General features: G+C 36.7%; 1 protein-coding gene across 5 annotated transcripts in view; it reads left to right on the forward strand.

Annotated features, from left to right (window-relative positions):
• Positions 1-19830, forward strand: part of smarca2 (SWI/SNF related BAF chromatin remodeling complex subunit ATPase 2) — a 128007-nt gene that overhangs the window by 76438 nt on the left and 31739 nt on the right. For 3 of the 5 annotated variants that reach the window (XM_072281744.1, XM_072281746.1, XM_072281745.1), the window contains exons 20-28: positions 1188-1301; positions 1800-1907; positions 3769-3855; positions 4806-4852; positions 5349-5515; positions 9090-9253; positions 10133-10360; positions 13544-13582; positions 18323-18400. In XM_072281744.1, the coding sequence (XP_072137845.1) occupies positions 1188-1301; positions 1800-1907; positions 3769-3855; positions 4806-4852; positions 5349-5515; positions 9090-9253; positions 10133-10360; positions 13544-13582; positions 18323-18400 (1032 nt within the window). Of the gene's footprint in view, positions 1-1187; positions 1302-1799; positions 1908-3768; positions 3856-4805; positions 4853-5348; positions 5516-9089; positions 9254-10132; positions 10361-13543; positions 13583-14323; positions 14420-18322; positions 18401-19830 lie in introns of those variants that run through there. The other 2 variants (XM_072281747.1, XM_072281748.1) reach the window with 2 other exon arrangements.

A 19830-nucleotide genomic window follows, 5' to 3' on the forward strand; every position in this document is an offset into this window, starting at 1 on the left:
TTTAATAAAAATATCTATAACATCCTTCACATTCTCTTTAATTTAGTACATGCAAACTATTTGATTTCTTTAAAGGAATAAAAATGTTAGCATTTGTGTAAAAGCAGTCATTTTATTTTTGACAAACTCAAACAGAATAAAATCCTTTTGAACAGGAGGCAGATGGAATTTATATTGGCACCTCTTTTAATGTGCGTTTTGTTACCTCCCTTTTGTTGAAACTTAAATGCATTTTTGTAGATACTGAAAATATGATTCTAATAACCATGTAAAAGTCTAAATAAAATATAGGTAGGAGCAGGATTAAACCGTTGAACCTTCTAAGTCTTTTTTCCATTCAGTAAAATCACATTTCAAAACGATGTTCCAACTCCGCCCCCCCCCCACCCCCATGTAATGCTTTTTTGCAATTGGTAATCTTATCTTAAATATATTCAGCAACTTGGCCTCTGAGTTCCTCCAGGTGAGGAAACATTCCTTCATTATGACCTTGCATGTCTTGTGAGATTGTGACTCCTCATTGTGGTTACCCCCACCAATGAAAATATCCTCTCAGCTAGGAGTCTGTGTCATCCTTTTTAAAAATAAATAAATAAATAAATAAATTTGTCTTTTTCCTGCTGTGGATAACTTCATATTTGTCTGCATCATGATGCATTTACCATGTTTTCCCCACTTATTCAATCTGTTTAGGTCACCTTGAAGCCTCTCTGGACTAGGAGATTTGATCAAGGTTGGAATGTGGAAAAATTAAAACTGTTAATGCCTATTTTCACAAAAGATTAGCCATCAGAAATGGCAAACTTTATACATTGCATATCTTCTGCACCCAGCTGAGATAGGGTAGCTAGGATCTGGAATCAGTTTTGGATTCTTACAGTGTTCTTTAGAATTAGGATGAAATATTGAGATCAGAATATTTTTTGAGAGAATTTATAATATTCAAATAGAGTGTACTATTAACATGAAAAGGCGTGTTTACAAAATGTAAACAAATGTTAGGCTTAGTTATTTCTTTTTTCATTTCTTTTTCTATACAAATCTAATGTGTTAGAATGATTAACATCATTCAGTTAGGTTGTGTCTACATTTTCCTCATTGGGAAAAGTGAAGTTGTTTTACAGATGTCATACTGTGCAAGGAGGACAAGTAAGCCAAATTCCTATTCATGGTTTTTATATCTGCAGGTAGATCTAAATGAAGAGGAAACAATCTTGATCATTCGTCGTCTTCACAAAGTGCTGCGTCCTTTCCTTCTGCGAAGACTGAAAAAAGAAGTGGAATCCCAGTTGCCAGAAAAGGTTCTAATACTTTCTTTAGAAGCTTAGAAAAATATCCCTCGAAGTTCATCAGCTTCAAACAACAACCTATTTGATTGGCACAGCCTCTATTCTCCACCCCCACCATCGCATATGTTGCAATGTGGGCCATCTATGAAATGCACTGCACTCAATTGTCCGGATTATTTTAGTAGCACCTTTCAAATCCACAGTGTCTACCACCAAGAAGGACAAAGGCAGCATCTGCATCAGAATACCACTCTCTGTGGATTCCTGCTGAAGTCTCACAGCAGCCTTACTGGGAAAAATTTTACTAGATCTTCATTGATACTGAGCCTTAATCTCTGGATGTTTCAAACATTGGGCTGAGCAATAAATCCCGGCTAGCGGTGCCCATATCACAAAAAAAAATTAAGAAGTATACTGATTCCAGTTAGGGTTGAGAATTGTTCCTAAATTGCTATTTTTTTTCAATAAATGAGACTTTGTTTACTTGTAACAATTTGAATTTAATTCTAGGTTGAGTATGTCATCAAATGTGACATGTCCTCGCTGCAGAAGGTTCTATATCGTCACATGCAAGCTAAAGGTATTCTTCTAACAGATGGCTCTGAGAAAGATAAAAAGGTAGGGGCTAGTTTGTTTTAAGCAGTAAGTAACACACATTTTTAAATCCTTATGATTTGCAATTGTTGAACGAGGTAGTCAGTATTGCTTTGTGTGTCCTACAAATTTGGCTTAGTTATTTTTTAAAGAGGTGACCAAGAAAGTTGATGAGGGTAGGACTCTTGACATGATTTATATGGACGTCAGCAAGAACTTTAATTTCCACATAGTAGACTGCCCTGAATAGTTGGATCACATGGGATCCAGGGAGAGCTGGCTAATTGGATACACAATTGAATTGACGGTAGAAAGCAGAGGTGATGGTAGAAGGTTGTTTCTCAGACTGAAGGCCCATTGACTAGTGATGTGCCTGGGGACGGCCGTGAGCCCCATTGTTTGTCAGCTATATCAACAATTTGGATTAGAATGCAGTAGACGTTGTTAGTAAGTTTGCAGATGACACCTAAAATGGCTGGTATAGTGAATAATAAAAGAGGTTACCAAAAATTACAGGAACCTTTGATGTTGGGCACGTGGCCAAGTGGTTAAGGCATTGGTCTAGTGATCTGAAGGTCACTAGTTCGAGCTTCAGCCGTGGCAGCGTGTTTGTGTCCTTGAGCAAGGCAGTTAACTACACAATGCTCTAGTGTCTGTGCGAGGAGTGGCGCCCCACACAGACTTCCAGTCTGCGCCTTGTAAGGCATGAAAATGCCTGACGCAGGCCTCTCATGGTCTGAGTCGACGTTTCCCCTCCCCGCCTTGATGTGGGCCAAGGAATGGCAAATGGAGCTTAATTTGAATAAGTGTAAGGTGTTGCCTTTTGGAATCAAACTATACTTCACCTATACAATTTACCAGCTGCATAGTATCATTCTGCATCTCAAGACTACCCTCTTTGTTATTAACAATCTGACCAATTTATCGTTCCTCCTATATTCACATCTAAGTTCTTACCTGAAATTGTGTATGTCAAATACAGATCTACCATCAAGGTAGAGATGCTGCTTGCTAGTGTCTAACATAAATAATTTAATGAGAAAGATCAAAGAAACAGCAACTTTGTTAAATTATATACCATAATGTATCCATATATATATTATAGTACAATGTGTAACTATTGTGGCTTAAAGTTTTTAAAAAATCCCATGTTCAGCAACAGTATGAATGGTTATGATTACCAATTGGTGTTCACCAATTTGTGCTCCTTCTTTGGATAATACAATGATAAATTTGTAGAATATCCAGATAGGAACATATTAAATTTCATTTGGAATTGGGGGGAATGTTAATGAGGTCTGGTTGGTAGCAATAAAATAAGTTTGAATTGACATCCACGCTCCATAGTTCAAGCTGGCTAATTAACATTTCTAGTTGTGCACTTTTTATTGTCAAATATATGCACATACAAAACAAATAAAACATTGATTACAAGAGTGTTGTAACTTTTTAGTTGCTTTCTGCCTGGAACAGGGAGAAAAAGATGTACTCAGTATCTTGATCCATGCATTTCAATTTCTGTGTGGCTTGAACAGATATATTTAGATTTCAAGTTAAAGTGTGCAAACAATTATTTTATAATAGTTAATTCTACAGATTGATATTTGCTATCTACTTCTACATGGATAAAGTGACAAGCTGATTGCATATTTGTTGGGTTCCTTTACATGTACTCTTCTTCTATTGTGCTATTGAAACAAAAGACACTATAACTGTTATTTCTGTGTGGACAAAGTTAGCCTGCTCGTTGTCAAATTAATACTGAGTGAAATAAATGTGCTTGTCACTTAATAATATCTATGAAACCTATGCATGTATGCTTGAAATTTAGAGGAACGGTAGCAATTTATTTTTGTTTTGTTTTATTTCCTGTGTTCCCCTTCAGGGCAAAGGTGGTGCTAAAACTCTCATGAATACCATCATGCAGCTGAGAAAAATATGCAATCATCCCTTCATGTTTCAGCATATAGAGGTAAGTTCATGATTCCATTGAATTTTTCTTGGATAATCCATCAGGGTCATCAATGATTTCATATTGTGGGAGGCACGAATTCTTGGATGGATGAGAAGTGGCAACTGATAGGACAGTTGTTTGGGGGGGGGGGCAGTGGAAAAGTGTAATTGGTTTCTTCCACTGCCTACATGAGTGTTATGTGATCATAACACTTGACCTTTTGGTCCTCAGTACCATTGCAAATGTTTCTTCTCTAATTTGAACAATCGTAGATCAAAGGTTTCTTGAAGTCAGAGGAAATAATTCCCTCAAGGAAGCTTTCAACAAATCTTTGATTTATTTTTTCTTTCTGCGAAGAATAGCAGGTCATTTTTCAGGATCCTGTTGCCTGTCACTCAAACAAGTTGGCTGACTGACTGAAACTTAAACTTCAATACTGGGGTGTTGGACCAGGAGGGTCTTTGATGTTGTCTTTCTTAGCCTTCTAAAGAGTTGGGTGGATTTTACAGAGAAAGTATTGATGATAATTTTCTCAGTGTCTTGACTTGTTCTGCTGTAAATAGTGCAGGTCTCAAAAGCTTCTGGGTGGACGGAGATTACTGATGCCATTTAGACCATGAGCCATTTTGCCTGGTCTGAAATTTTGATCTTCAAATACTCTTTGTTAAGTGCCAGTATAATCTTTTTGATTTAAAGGGGGTTATGGGCATTAAACATTGACTTGCAGTTTGTATAGCATATGCACAGGTGGAAATTTGTATTTGGGAATGCTTATCTGCTAAATACTGTAAATTGGAAATGAATTGGGTATAGTCAAATTATAATTTGTTCTGACAGGTTAGTGAAAGATCACTTCTTCCCCCTCCCCCACCCCCACCCCCAATTCCTTCCAGTTGGTGCTCAATATGCGTGAATTGTATAATTCTTAATTGCATAGTCTAGTAACTAATTCTGTCTTGCTGTTGTAGGAATCTTTTGCTGAACACCTAGGTTATAATGGAGGACTCATTACTGGGTGAGTAGTAAAACCTACTGTTCAGCTTTTGAAACTAGTGTTGGAATTTCAAGTTTTGCAAGTTAAATTCAAGGTGGCAAACTTAGTACGTTTTAACTGAGACTGTTTTCATTTTTTATTGTAGCATTTAACAAGGTTAGTAAAGTAAGCTAAACTGTAGAAAATATGAACATTTCAATGATCTTTATTTCTATCTTCAACAGATGGCTATACAATTCCCTGCATTATGTAATAATTGAGGAAGCTAGTTTTTATCTTAAAATTGCCGTAACTGGGAATTGTATCAGAATGAAAACAAGATTATAACTTGTCCCTGATAATTTGCAGTTGGAATATTTAATTATGACAATTTCAATTTATGCTAGTTTATTGGCTTTCAGTAATTATATTTTGTTCCCCTGGTGTAATGTTTGATACAGTATGCATTTAGTTGATTAAGTTTTAAAAAGACGTTCAAAACATGCTACTTATCTAACTATGCAATTACTTTTTCTAGTCCTGACCTATATCGCGCTTCAGGAAAATTTGAATTACTGGACCGCATTTTGCCAAAACTACGAGTTACAAATCACAGGGTACTGCTATTTTGCCAGATGACCTCATTGATGACTATTATGGAAGACTACTTTGCATTCAGAAATTTTTTGTATTTGCGACTTGATGGTATGTTAGCATTTGGTAACTTGAGTGTAATTACCGAAATATTCTTACTGTTCTGATTAAAGCCATTGTAAAACGCTGTAAATAGAAATTTGTGGAACTATTTCAGTAGGAAGTGATATACAATAGTTAATGTATGGGGTGCATATTGCTTCCTCAGTTGTTAGTGGTATCATGTATTGGCATATTTAAGTAGTTTTTGAAAATCTGATACTAAATATTATATCTTCCCATATATACCTACAATTCTTCCATCTGAAGAATATTCTTTTATGAATATCAGATTAAAATCTAATATTTTCCTAACATGCTTCAATAAATATCATCCCGGAGCACTTGTACCCACTGTGGTAAAGTGCTTTGAGAGTTTGGTCATGAGGCATATCAACTCCTGCCTGAGCAGTGACCTGGATCCACTCCAATTTGCCTACTTTCACAACAGGTAAACAGCAGATGCCATTTCATTGGCCCTTTACTTCAACTTTGGAACATCTGGACAATGACAGTGCTTACATGAGGATGCTCTTTATTAACCAGCTTAGCATTCAACACTTATCATCCTCTCAATTTGTCACTAAGCTCCAAGACCTGGGCCTCAATACCCCACTCCCTGCATGCAACTGGATCCTCGATTACCTCACTTGCAGACCCCAGTTAGTACAGATTGGCAACAACATCTCCTCCCCAGTTACCTCAGCACAGGTGCACCACAAGGCTGTGTGCTTAGCCTCTGTTCTACTTACTTTATACTTGTGACAGTATGGCTGAGTACAGCTCCAATGCCACATTTAAGTTTGCTGACTACATTGCTGTTGTTGGACAAATCAAAGGTGATGACAAATTGCATGTAGGAGGGAAAGTTAGCTGAATGGTGCCACGGCAATAACTCTCACTAAATATCAGCAAAACAAAAGAGCTGATTATTGACCACAGGAAGTAGCCAGAGATCATCATTAAGGGAGTGGAAGAGGAGAGGGTCAGTAACTTTAAAATTCCTTGGCTTTATCATATCAAAGGATCTGTCCCGCGACCATTGCAAAGAAGGCATGACAGTGCCTCTAGTTGTAGAATCAGGTTTAATATCACCTGCATATCATGAAATTTGTTGTTTTGCAGTAGCAGTACATTGCAATACCTAATAAAAACTATAAATTGCAATAAGAAGTGTCTATAAAATATTAAATAATTAGTGCAGAAAGAGGGGGAAAGTGGTAATATTCATGGGTTCATTGTCCATTAAGAAATCTGAAGGCGGATGGGGAAGAAGCTGTTACTGAAACATTGTGTGTGTGTTTTCAGGCTCCTGCACCAGCTCCTTGATGATGGTAGGGGGGTGGTCCTTAATGATGGATGCTGCTTTTTTCAGACATTGCCTTTTGAAGGTGTCTTCATTGCTGGGGAGGATAGTGCCCATGATGGAGATGGCTGAGTTTACTCATTTCTGCAGCTTTTTGCAATGCTGTGCAGTGACCCCTCCATACCAGACAGTGATGCAACCAGTTAGAATACTCTCCACAGTACATCTGTAGAAGTTTGCAAGTGTCTTTAGTGACATATCAATTCTCAATCTCCTAATGAAAAGTAGCGGTTGTAATTGCATCAATATGTTGAGCCCAGGATAGATCCTCAGATGTTGACACCCAGGAACCTGAAACTGCTCACTCTTTCCACTTCTGATCCCTTGAAGAGGACTGGTATGTGTTCCCTCGACTTCCGCTTCCTGAAGTCCACAATCAGTTCCTTGATCTTACTGATGCTGAGTGCAAGGTTGTTGCTGCGACACCCCTCTACCAGCTAATCTATCTCGCTTCTGTATTCCTCCTTGACACCATCTGAAATTCTGCCAATAATAATTGTGTAAGCAAATTTATAGATGGCATTTGAGGTGCGCTAGTCTTAATTGTCAATGGGGGGGGTGAGGAGGAGGATGTTATTTCCAATCTCCACAGACCGTGGTCTCCCAATGAGGAAGTCGAGGAGTCAGTTACAGATGGAGTTTCAAAGGCCCAGGTTTAGGAGCATGTTGATTAGAACTGGGGGGGTTGATTGTGTTGAACATTGAGCTGTAGTCAGTCAACAGCAGCTTGATGTAGATTTGACATGTCACCTACAACTTTGACAAACTTGTAGCTACACAGTGGTGTGTATTCTAACAGATTGCATCATTGCCTGGTATGGAAACATCAATCCCTAGGAACGAAAAGTCTACAGAAAGTGGTGGATATGGCCTAGTCCATCACAGGACATCATTGAGCTCATTTACATGGAATGCTCAGGAACAGTTATTACCCTACAACCATCAGGTTCCTGAACCGGAATGGATAACTTTGCCATGGATAACTCTGAACTGATTCCCCAGCCTACCAACTCACTTTCTCAGTATTATTTATTTTTTATTTGTGCAATTTATCTTCTTTTACACATTGTATGTCAATCTTGTTTATGTATAGTTTTGATAAATTCTTTTGTGTTTCTTCATTTACCTGAAAATGCCCCAAAGAAACTCAGTATTAAGGTAGTATATTGGTAACATGTATACTTTTACTTTGACTTTAACATAACCTGACCAAACTGATTATTTGTTTTTTTTTAATTTGTAGTGAAACATTTACCATCCATTCAGGGCTTAATAGCGCGCTTGGATACCTGGTTTAAAGTAGGGCTCTTTGTTGAAAATAGAAACTTAACAGCTGTAGTTGTAGATTTCTCTTCTGTGGAAAATGAAAAATTTCATGTAATGGAGTGGGTTTAACTAGGGAAGTGGGAACAACATTCACGAATGGACTTTGAACCATCCTTGGCTTGAGTTTTATTTCTTATTCAAAGCAATTTGTGTGGATACACAATTGTGAATTCCCGTTGTGTTCCTGCATCTAATTGTAATGACTTCCCACTTATAGAACATAGAACAAAAAGCAGCACAGCACAGCATGGTCCCTTCAGCTCACAATGTTTTGCTGACTTATAACTCCACAAACAATTTAACCCTTCCCTCTGACACAACCGATAACCCTTTCTTTGTCTTGCAGTTCTATGCTTGAGTCTCTTAATATCCCTATTGTATCAGCCACCACTAACACCCTGAGCACTGTGTTCCAGACACCTACAAAAACTATTCTTTGACATCTCCCCTAAACATTTTTACATTCCTCTTAAATGGAATTTGTCTAGTATTGGCCACTGCTATCCTGGGGAAAAGGTGCCAGCTGTCCACTCTGTCTGTGCCACTCATAATCTTACATCTCTATGAAGTCACCTCTTATCCTGTTTTTGGCAGAGAAATGCCCTAGCTCACTCATTTTTTTTTCCTCATAACAACATGTTCCGTAATCTAGGCACCATCCTGATAAATCTCCTCTGCACGCTCTAAAACTTCCACATTGTTCCTATGACCAGAGTTTTATAGAGCTGCTAAATTACCTCGTGGCTCTTGAGCTCAGTCTCCTGACTAATGAAGGCCAGCACATCATATGCCATCTGAACACTTCTATCAAATTGCACACTTTAGGATCTATGGACTTGGAATGGAGATACCTATATTTTGCTATTGAGCTCAGGACCTTTTATCCATACACAGGAACAACTAAAGCAGAAGACCGTGGTGCTTTGTTGAAAATGTTCAATGAAGAAAACTCAAAATATTTTATATTCTTGCTGAGTACACGTGCTGGCGGCCTTGGTTTGAATCTTCAAGCAGCTGATACTGTTATCATTTTTGACAGTGATTGGAATCCACATCAGGTATGAGATTTATTTTGGTGAAAAAAATCCTAAAGCACCGATAGATCTGATTTCTGTTTCATTTGTCAGTCTTCAACAGTGTGATACTCTCAACTTCTGCTACTCCATTGAGAGTAAAGTGTTTTTTGTACTTTGGCCATCTCTTGTGTAGCATTGAACATAAACCAGTACAGCACAGGATTAGGCCCTTTGGCTCATGATGTCTATGTGGAACATAATGCCAACTTAAACTAGATCTTTTCTAATTGCCCATGATCCACGTGCTTCAATTCCCTACATATTCAGGTACCTATCGTGTCTGCATCCACCATTACCCTAACAGCCCATTTCAACACCTACCACTCTGTATCAAAAAGAACAACTTACCTCACTAATCTTTCTTAAACATCCCCCTCTTGCCTTGATGGCTTCCTAGTTAATATTTGACATTTCTCTCCTGGGAGAAAGGTTCTGTCTATCCATCCTATTGATGCCTCTCATAATTTTTATAAATTTCTATCCGCTGTCTTCCCCATCCAGCCTTTGATGCTACATAGAAAACAGCCTAAGTTGGTCCAATCTCTCCTTGAAACTCATGCCCTCTAATCCAGGTAACTTCTTTAAGCCCAAAGCTTCCATGTCCTCCTTGCAATGGGCTGACCTGAAATGGTCACAACACTGTCCAACTGTGGCCTGACCAAAATTTTATTTTGCTGATAAAGTAAAAAAAAATTCTTATCCTTTCATTTTGAGATAAATGGCTACAAAAAGAGAAAAATTACAAAATTTGAACATTGCACCATATAAATAAACTGCAAGTTAGTTAGAGACTTTCTGATTAAAACTATTTCATCCATCTTTTGCTGAGAATTTGTGTATTTATTCTTGTGCATCTCCTAGGATTTACAAGCCCAAGATAGAGCACATCGTATTGGACAGCAGAATGAAGTTCGAGTCTTGCGCCTGTGCACAGTCAACAGTGTGGAAGAAAAGATTCTCGCTGCTGCCAAATACAAGCTTAATGTGGACCAAAAGGTTATCCAAGCTGGTATGTTTGATCAAAAATCTTCAAGTCATGAGCGCCGAGCTTTCCTGCAAGCTTTATTGGAGCATGAGGAACAGAATGAGGTATGTAAGCGTTTTATTACCATGGTGTCTGAACATCCTTTGCAATTTATGTTGGAAAAAAAAGTATTTATTTTGTTTTTAAAAAAATCACATCACTTTAAGAGTATATAGAATAATATTTGTACAAATAAGTGTTTGTGTATATAAAGTACGTAAATTAGAATTTATTTTAAAGCCATCAGGATTTATAGAAAATTAGCGTAGTTTTGTAATCCAGGCTGTATGATCACAGTTCTAAGATATTTGTCTAATTTTGAAAGTTCACTGCATGATTCATTTGTAGGTGCAAATGAACTTTGGGAGAAAATTTGAAGGACTGAGAATTTATCTGGTTACCCTTTCTACATCTTGCTTTCTCTTACTGAAATGTTCATTTAGTCCTCATTTCTAAGCTGACATGCTTCATTTGCTATATTCAGCCTTTATCAATAGCTCTGACCAAAAGAGCAGTAATTATTGATAACCGATAGGTACTTTTTACTGCAGAGATAGTTTTAGTTTGTTAATCAATTAAATAGACCAAGTACTTGGTAGTCAAATAGCAAAATTACTGAGCTATTTTAAAAACAAAATATATAATCTATATCAGAAACCATATCGTTCAAGTTTATTATTTACTTGAATACTACCAAATGAACCTATGTTCCTTTGGATCAAGGTGCACAACACAGTACTTATAATTAGTACACAACACAAAGTAATATTGCCACAAATAAATGTAAAATAGTTTCTAGAAGATTGATAATTAAGATAATAAGCATTTATGATACGTTTAAAAGGTAAACAATATAACTATTGGTGCTTAATATTGGGTGGTGGTGAGGAGTGTAGTAGTCTCACGACCTGGCCCATCCTAACAGTCCTCTTCCTAATGCTACAATACCTCCAGCCTGATGATAGGGTGTCAAAGAAGTTGAGATGGATGGGAGGAATTCTTGACAATGCTAAGGGCCCAGCATATGCAGCACTCCTGATGAATATCTCGGGTAGAAGAGACCCCGCCCCCCCACAATAATCCTGTCAGCAGCCCTTGCAATTCTTTGTAGGTCTTGCAGTCAAGTGCCGTGCAGTTCCTGTATCAGACAGTGGTGCGGCTGGTCAGGACATTCTCAATGGTAAAAAATTGGTTAGAATTGAAGGGGGGAAGCCTGAGTCTCCTCAGGAAGTGGAGACGTTGCTGTGCCTTCTTGACTAAAGAGATAATGTTGAGGAACCAGGTGAGATTCTCTACTATGAGCACTTCCAGAAACTTCATGCAACATCTATGTGCTTTAGTTCTTTTTATTTTTAAAAGCGCAGTTAGTTTGCCTTGATTGTACTTGCAGAACTTGAAGTGAAGGGAGTGCTTTTCAATTGATTTATAGATTGTGGTCTACATTCAATAAAATCTGCATCAGGAAAGGCACTGTGGAAGAAATTCAAGCAAAAAGATTTATTTTTGGAAGTATACTTATAAAGATGTTTTGATTTTATTATTTGCGCACATCACACCTGAAATGACGAATTCTTAATGTTTCACAAAGAGATTAGTTACATTATTCTAGTGATTAAAATCATGGTTTAAATGTGTACAATAGATTTTCATAAACAAAAGCCATGATCCTCTATGCACACACATCCTAAAACTTAGATAACTGGTATGTTTTACAATATACTCAGATATCTTTATTATTCACTTCACTAGAGGGACCATTCACTAATCTGTGTAGCCATAGAGAAATTTGGATATTGAAAATTTCTGAAACATACATTTAGGCTTTATGGAATAAACTGCATGTGTCCATTAACAAATGCTGTGAGACATGAGACGCAGTATTTTTTAAGTACTTTTAGATTGGCTTAATTGTAGAATCTCATTATCCTATAGGTTCTCGGTATTCATCTCTTTATGATGAATATAAAATCTAAATCTAAATAAGTGCAGCCCTTTTGTCTATATTATAATGGATAAATTATACTATAGCAATTTGATCACTTATAATGGGTACTTTTCTTGCCATTAAATCTAACTTCTACAGTTTCTTTAGTATCAATCTATTTGTTCCAAAAACAAAATACTTAAATCCTTTAAAAATGTCTACTTTTTGCATATTTATAGAATATGCATTTTACCATGGAATTTGAAGTATAATCTGAATTGCTAACAGAAATGTGAATTGTACCATTTCCATCCAATTGTATCTTTAATTGTCGATTATGTTAATGTAATGCAGAGTTCATGGTCCACATATTGGATGTTAGAAAATTCAAGTAGTTTCAGATTGCAGAGGGATGATTGACTACAGTCTAAATTTTTATGGTGAGCCATTTTGTCCAGCAGTAACTTGCCTTTAAATCCTGTGTTCTTAATTAATGTTGCCGCCCTATGGCAAGTTTCAGATTTATTTTAATTAGCATCCACATTAGCTACAAACACAAAAATATTGTGCAGCCAATAGTGATGAAGAAAACCATATTTTAAATATGCTGAATATTTCAGTTTAATTGATTTGTTATGGAGGAGGGGGTATGAAGCAATGGACCCTGTAAATGCAGACTTTAGGAGTTGCATGGATATTTCTAGTAATACAGCCAAGGTATTTCTTAATACAGTGTGTGGAAAATACAGCCTCTGTGCCAGAAAGTCACCAAATTCATGTAGGTGTTTTACTAGGGTGTCTATGGAAATGCAATAAATTTACAGGGTCTGTAGAAAGTTTACAATCAATCAGACATCTTTTTGCCAGATCTGTGGCAGTTAATGAGTAGCTGTTACAGCTAGACTGAATTTAATTAACTAACTTTGAGCAAACATTACATTCATTGTTTCTTTCTAAGAGAATCACACTACAAATATGTATTTAATGGCCCGAGAAACAATTCTGCTAAATTCCTTGGCGATTACATTCCTCTACAAACATCAATATTTTTCATATGTGATTGGCATTTTTATTTTAAAATTCTATCCTGAAAAGCAAAGGATATATCAAGATTATTCTGATTAAATTAACCTGATGAGGAGTGACCATTTCCATTGCCCAAAGTTGCTTGAATTCAGCAAAGCAATCATAACAAATGATTTCCCCTTTTAAAATGGCAAATTTCAGTTTTCTCTCAAATGTGTAATCCTCAAGTGTACTGAACCATCTAGTAGTGTATTGTTGGAGAAATCAGTGTTGTAACATTGCATTCTTTCACCACCAGGGGGACACCAATGCTTCTCCTTCCTGCAGTACTGCCTGGGTAGGATAACATTACTGGCCGGCTTGTGACTTATAGCTGTGCTCAATAACTTTTAAATGAGTATATGCTACAAACAGTGTCTTATTTATGCGCTGTATTTTATACTTAATCAGCTGATTTATTATTAATAGACAGCAAACTAGCAGGGTTGGAGTTTTTCAGTAAAATGTTTAGTCAATCCTATCTTCTATCTAAAATTTGCAAGTAATTAAATCTCTGATTAAACATCTGAAAGGCTCTCAACTTTCAATAATGGATGGCTATGCACAAGATACATAACAGCTTAATCATATGGTTCTTTTAACCAGATAGTATGTTTACTGTAAAATCCTTATTTCAATAATTTAGCTTCTTTGTTTCATGCTTTTTGGAAATCTTGAACCATCTTTTATGATGTTTGGCAATGTAATTGGTCAAAAATGATAGTGTAAAGTTCCACTATTTACAATTATAACCTATAATGGGCATTTGAGAATTTTTGAGGGGAGTGAGGGGAAGAATAGGATTTTGTAATGCTTAGCGACTGTTCTCTCAGCTAACGTTAGTTGATGAGAAAAGAAATAATGGAAATTGGATAAGTGAAGCGTCTGCCTAAATGAAAATTCCAGATGCAGCAAAGTGAGAAATATGCAGTGAGCACTTTAGTGAAACGAAATTGTAATCGAGATAGTCAAAGGCCACTATATCATAAATTAATAACTGAGTTTTTGACTGTTTTTTAAATTTCCAAAAAATACAGTGGATTCCGGTTAATTGAGACACATCCGAACCAGTACATTTTGGCCCAATTAAGTGGCTGTTCCAATTAGCCGAAGATTCATGGAAATAGTTAAAAAGGTATATTTTTTTTTAAAAACTGAGTAACAAATTATGTATTTAAATGAAATACAGAACAAAGTTCTACCAATACTACTGCAGTACTCTAAAATTGTATTAGTTCCTAGTGCTTATCAACAGAGGAGTTCATCTACATCATGTTCTTTTGACTGTAGATGAACAAAATCAGTGCAGATAATGGACTGCCTTCATACAATGCTTTTGATGATTGCATCTTCCAAATCTTCATTTGCATTGTAACATTCAAGATGTTTGTAGATAACTTCTAACTTGAAGTAGTAAAATGGTTTCATTTTTACTCCTGGCTGTTTCTGACATCAGGCCTGAATGCTTGAAACCACAGTGAGCTAAACCATTCTGAATTGACTTACTGATTATTTCTCTCCAAATATCAGTCACAAAAGTCACTGCTTTTTGAACACAGTACACACAACTGATGCTGTTTAAAAACTGTTCGCTCAAAGCATGGTGTTTTGTCTACTGGCTACTAAGTGCGATTGACCCTTGTTGGAAGCTGTTCAGTAACAGTCTCCTGTCCCAATTAAACAGCATAGTATGAAAAATAAACAAGGGGAATCCCAGCAATTTTCACAGATTGCTGCCCCAATTAATCTATGGCCCAATTAACCAGAATTCACTGTATTTATTTCATCCTGGGAGGAATTGAGGTGTTTTAAATAAATAAAACATAAAAACATGCAAGCATGTAACCATTTGAATGGTGCTGTTGATTTTTTATTGTAATTTTTAATGCAACAGTTCAATCTAAACTTGGCAAATTCTGGTACAGCACAATTCTTGATCTAGTAAGAGTCTTGATGCTTACCAACAATGCCCAATGAAGTTGACTATCTGTTATTAATTGGAATTGCACAAATTTTTAAATATGTTAATTATCCAGAAAATTTATAGGTCACCCACACTAATGAGGTGCCATTGTAACTAATGAAATAGACCAGTAAATTTAAAGAACCTCTGACACACATAATAATTGTGTTAAATTCTGCAAGGATGCCCTAATTACTATGTGTTTGCATGTATGTGTGATTTGATACGTGCTTCATCTCCTCCCCTTTTATTTTCACTTTCTACTTAACCAAAAATGATATTTAAAAGCTTTGTTCTAAATTATAACTGATGTTATCACCTGTATCCTCAATGTGCTGACTGTTGCTTGCCTATAGTTCCATCTGCATCATCAGCCCTCTGGGATCTTGCTTATGTGGCCACTTTTCCTATGTGAATGTGGACGCAGTTTACAAGTTATTGAATGTACAGGGAATATTACTTGAGCACGGTGATGTTTTTTCCTCCATGCCTTTCCATTCTTCTCTCCAATCAGTATTCAAAATTTCTAGTGGGATAGCACTTTGGAGTGGGAACCTTGCCTCAACTCTGCCCAGGGTAAAGCCGATTGATTATAGTATCAAAATTTTCTGCATTATAGATCAGCTGAACCCCTGCAGATCAGTTTGGCTATGTACTCCACTAGGTACTACTTAGCCAGTTAACAACCAAAGAAGTTTTAATTTCAGAATATATTAGTGGCTAAGGCTGGGGAAAAGACAGTGGTATGGAGGTGTGAGTAATGAGCTTTCTAGGTGATCACTTTGCATTCACTCAGCCATGTCTAATTTTTGTTTTCTGGAAATATAAAAGAAAATATGGACTGTGTGATACTTGTATTATAAGTGGTGTAAAATTGACTTGTGGAACAGCATCATTAGGATCAAGCTTTCTTTAAAAACAATATTTTGACTAGTACAGGTTGCATAGAACTAACTTAAAGCAACCAGTTGAGTTGTCAGAAGTTTGAACTCTGCCTATTTTAGTTTTTTTGCACTCTGGTAGTTTCTGTGTGAAAAGATGTCTTCTCCAATACAGATGAGTGATCTTGTACTCCATCTTCTGATTTGTTTCACGGGTGATCTGAGACCTTTGGTTTGAAAACATGATGAATTCTGTTAATTGTGTGACATAAATTTGTCGACTCTTTCATTTCTGACATAATTGATAGTTTAATGAAGGCTTACACTACTATATTTTAATTCTGTGGACTAGAGACATATTAAGGTAGGATAAAGAAAGGAATTGAGCACCAATAGAAAACAAATAAAACTGCAGAAGCTGGAATCTGAAACAGTAGAAATGCTTTAAGATTTCAGCATTCAAACAGCATCAGGGGAAACAGAAGCCAGTCGACAGTTCAGGTCCTCGGTTCTGAGGAAGGATTACTGACCTAAAATGTTGATTGGTTTGTCATTCCACAGATGCTTCTTGAGTGGCAGAGCTCTTTTAACAATTCTGTTTTTGAATTGAGATATAATTTTGACTTCACTCAAGTTGATTTTAATAATACCGCTAATTAGCAAAACAATTCTGTTGAATATCATGATGTATGTTTTGTTTTACATTTCCTCTTAAATAATTTGTTTTCATTGTATCCATTGAGTTTGAAAACTAAGTTTTTGTGAAATTTGAAGCCCTTTCTTCCAAGTTATTTGGATTGTTTGAAGAATTGTATTGCTACCAGCAGTTTGCCTTCTAACAAGTTTTAAGTTTTGCCTCAACGTTGTACAGATTGCTATTATAATAACAATTTAGATTTTGCAATCTCGTTCTCTTTGCTTAATTTTTGACAAACTTGTATTTAACACAATGGGGGGGATATTTATGATAATCATGCTGGAAAACTAAAGCTGCACAGAGATCACTTGGTACTAGAAACATTCTAGGAATGTTTAACTTGGTTTCAAGGGTGTATAATCTTTATTTTCTGGTGTGAGACTATTGAGTAAAATATGCCCAATATAAAGTCTGTAATCTTTGTTAAGCCTAAATTAAAATATCTCATCTGGTGCTATCTGCATAAGTGACACACCCTGGAGCCCTAGTTGAACACTGAAGAAGCTATGGAGGAGAAGGCACAATCTTGCACATCTCTGGTCTTGTCCAGCAATTTTCTTCTTTTTTCACGTGCTGTATAATTTTAATTTTACTCAGTGCAGTCTCTTTAAGCTTCCTAAACTGCATGCTGTATATCCATATAAGAAAGTTTCAGGATTTCTTGCTGTAGCTTGGCAATACATCTCATTCCCACCAATTTGATGTGTGTGTGTGTTGAAGGATTGTGGGAAATTTCTGAAAATCTAATAGTATACTCACCAAACCAGAATTGAGAAATTTTCCAGAAACTGAACTCCCATGCTTGGCATACAGATAATCATTTCCACAATTCAGTGGTCTAATGTGTGTCCATGTCATGATGTAATTTTAAAGTTGCAGCAGCAGGTCTTCAGATATCGATGAATCCTAGTGTGTGCTCAGAATGTTGTGTATAATTTATCAGAAGTTGTCAATTGGACCAAGCCAGTATAAAAATACTTTTGTGTCATGTGCATAAGAAAACTTGCATTTGACAACATCCAGTTGTTTTAAAGTGTTGATACCCAGCTAAATTATTCAATGTTCCCAGTATTCATCTTGTTGCTGCAATTGGTTCAGATATTACATTAAATTTGATGGGCATCACTATTTTAACCTTTTCATAAATCATAGATTTCAAATGTATTTGCATTCTGGTATCTAATTTTCTGTGCTATACGTAATTCGTACTGAAGATTCTGAGATTTAAGGCACAGCAGTGTCTTTGTTTATCCTATCCCTATTTCTGGACTCATTAGTGTGGAGTGGCCCTAGCCTCTTAAATTGCATGTTTTCTTCACTTAATGTACAATTGGAGGGGGGAATAAAACAATTTTGGAAAAAAAACCTTGGAAGAGAAATGCTGATATGACCATCTATACCATTAAAAATGTTCTTTCAAAAATTGGAATGATTCTAGTTCTGGTATGCAATTGCTAAAACAATATTCAGTTGCCATATTGATCTCTTGATTTGCAGGAAGAAGATGAAGTTCCAGATGATGAGACTCTGAATCAGATGATTGCTCGTAATGAAGAAGAATTTGAATTATTCATGGTAAGTGCATAAGATTACATCTAAAGTTAAAATTATTTTTAATTCTCATGCATAGAAGTTGGGACATTATGGTGCAACTGTACAAGACATTGGTGCGGCCATACTTGGAGTATAGTGCACAATTTTGGCCACCTCCTAATAGAATTGCTATCATTAAGCTGAAAAAAACCTCAAAAATATACTTGTGAGAATGTTGTCAGGATTTGAGAACCCGAGTTTTAGGGAGAGATTGGGCAGACTACAGCTTTATTCCATGAAGCGTAGGAAATTGAGGCATAATCTTATAGAGGTGTAGAAAATCATAAGAGTCTTAGATGCTATGAATGCATTTGGTCGTCTGCCCCTTCCCCAACTCCCTGGGAAAGGGAACCAGAAGCTCTAGGGCTTGGGTTTAAGGTGAGAAAGGAAGGATTTAACAGGGAACTGAGGGGTGGCAACTTCACACAGTAGGTAGTATGTACTGTATATGGAATGGATTGCCATAGAAAATGGTTGAGATGGGTAAAAGTTTTAAAAAATATATATTAAAAGACATTTGTTAAGTATGTGGATAGGAAGGGTTTGGAGATACAGGTCCAGAATAAGCTAATGTGACTGGCTTAGGTGGGCACCTTCATTGACATGGACAAGTTAGGCCATGTGGCCTGATATCGTACTGTATTCCCTCTATGACTCTGACTCCATATCAGAATGAGGCCTCCATTGGTTAGGGTTTACCATGGATTTTGTGTCCTAGCTGTCTAGATATGCAAGCCACTGCAGTACAATGTGGAAAGCAAGCTGTTGCCCATGTAGCAAGCTCCCCGCCTCCATGCATCAGATAAGGAATGGCAGAGATTGGTACAGTTTGGCACTAGCAGTGTTGCAAGGCAGCAGAGATTTGAGATCAAAGTTTTCCTTCTCCTAAACAAGCTACCCACCAAGGCTGATGAGCCCCATCAGCCCAAAGTGACTGATTTTAAGGCGCCAGTAACCTGCCTTTGACCCTTCTCCTTTCAGTTAAAAACTGTTCCACTGGACTTAGTAGCTAAGACATGTGAAGGGCAGGAGCTGGAAATAGTTGCCAGAGGCTTTTTGAGGCACACGCGATTGATAGCATCCATATCAAAATATATTGGCAGATACAGTGGATTGCAGTTCATTGGACACATGGGGACCAGTACATTTTAGTGCAATTATGCAGCTGCCCCCGTTAGCTGAAGTTTCATGAAAATAGTTAAATAGGTATAAAAACACAAACTAATTTTAGCTGAGTAACAAATTATGTATTTAAATGAAATACAGAACAAATTAGAACACTACAGTACTATGAAACTGTATTCATTCCCAATAGTTATTGAAGGAGGAATTGTATAGTACCATGTTGTTTTGGTTGACTGTAAATGAACAAAATCAGCGCAGGCAACTAGTGCAGATAATGGACTCCCTTC

Source organism: Mobula birostris, chromosome 17 (genome assembly GCF_030028105.1).
Source record: "Mobula birostris isolate sMobBir1 chromosome 17, sMobBir1.hap1, whole genome shotgun sequence".
In the NCBI taxonomy this organism is placed as follows: domain Eukaryota; kingdom Metazoa; phylum Chordata; class Chondrichthyes; order Myliobatiformes; family Myliobatidae; genus Mobula; species Mobula birostris.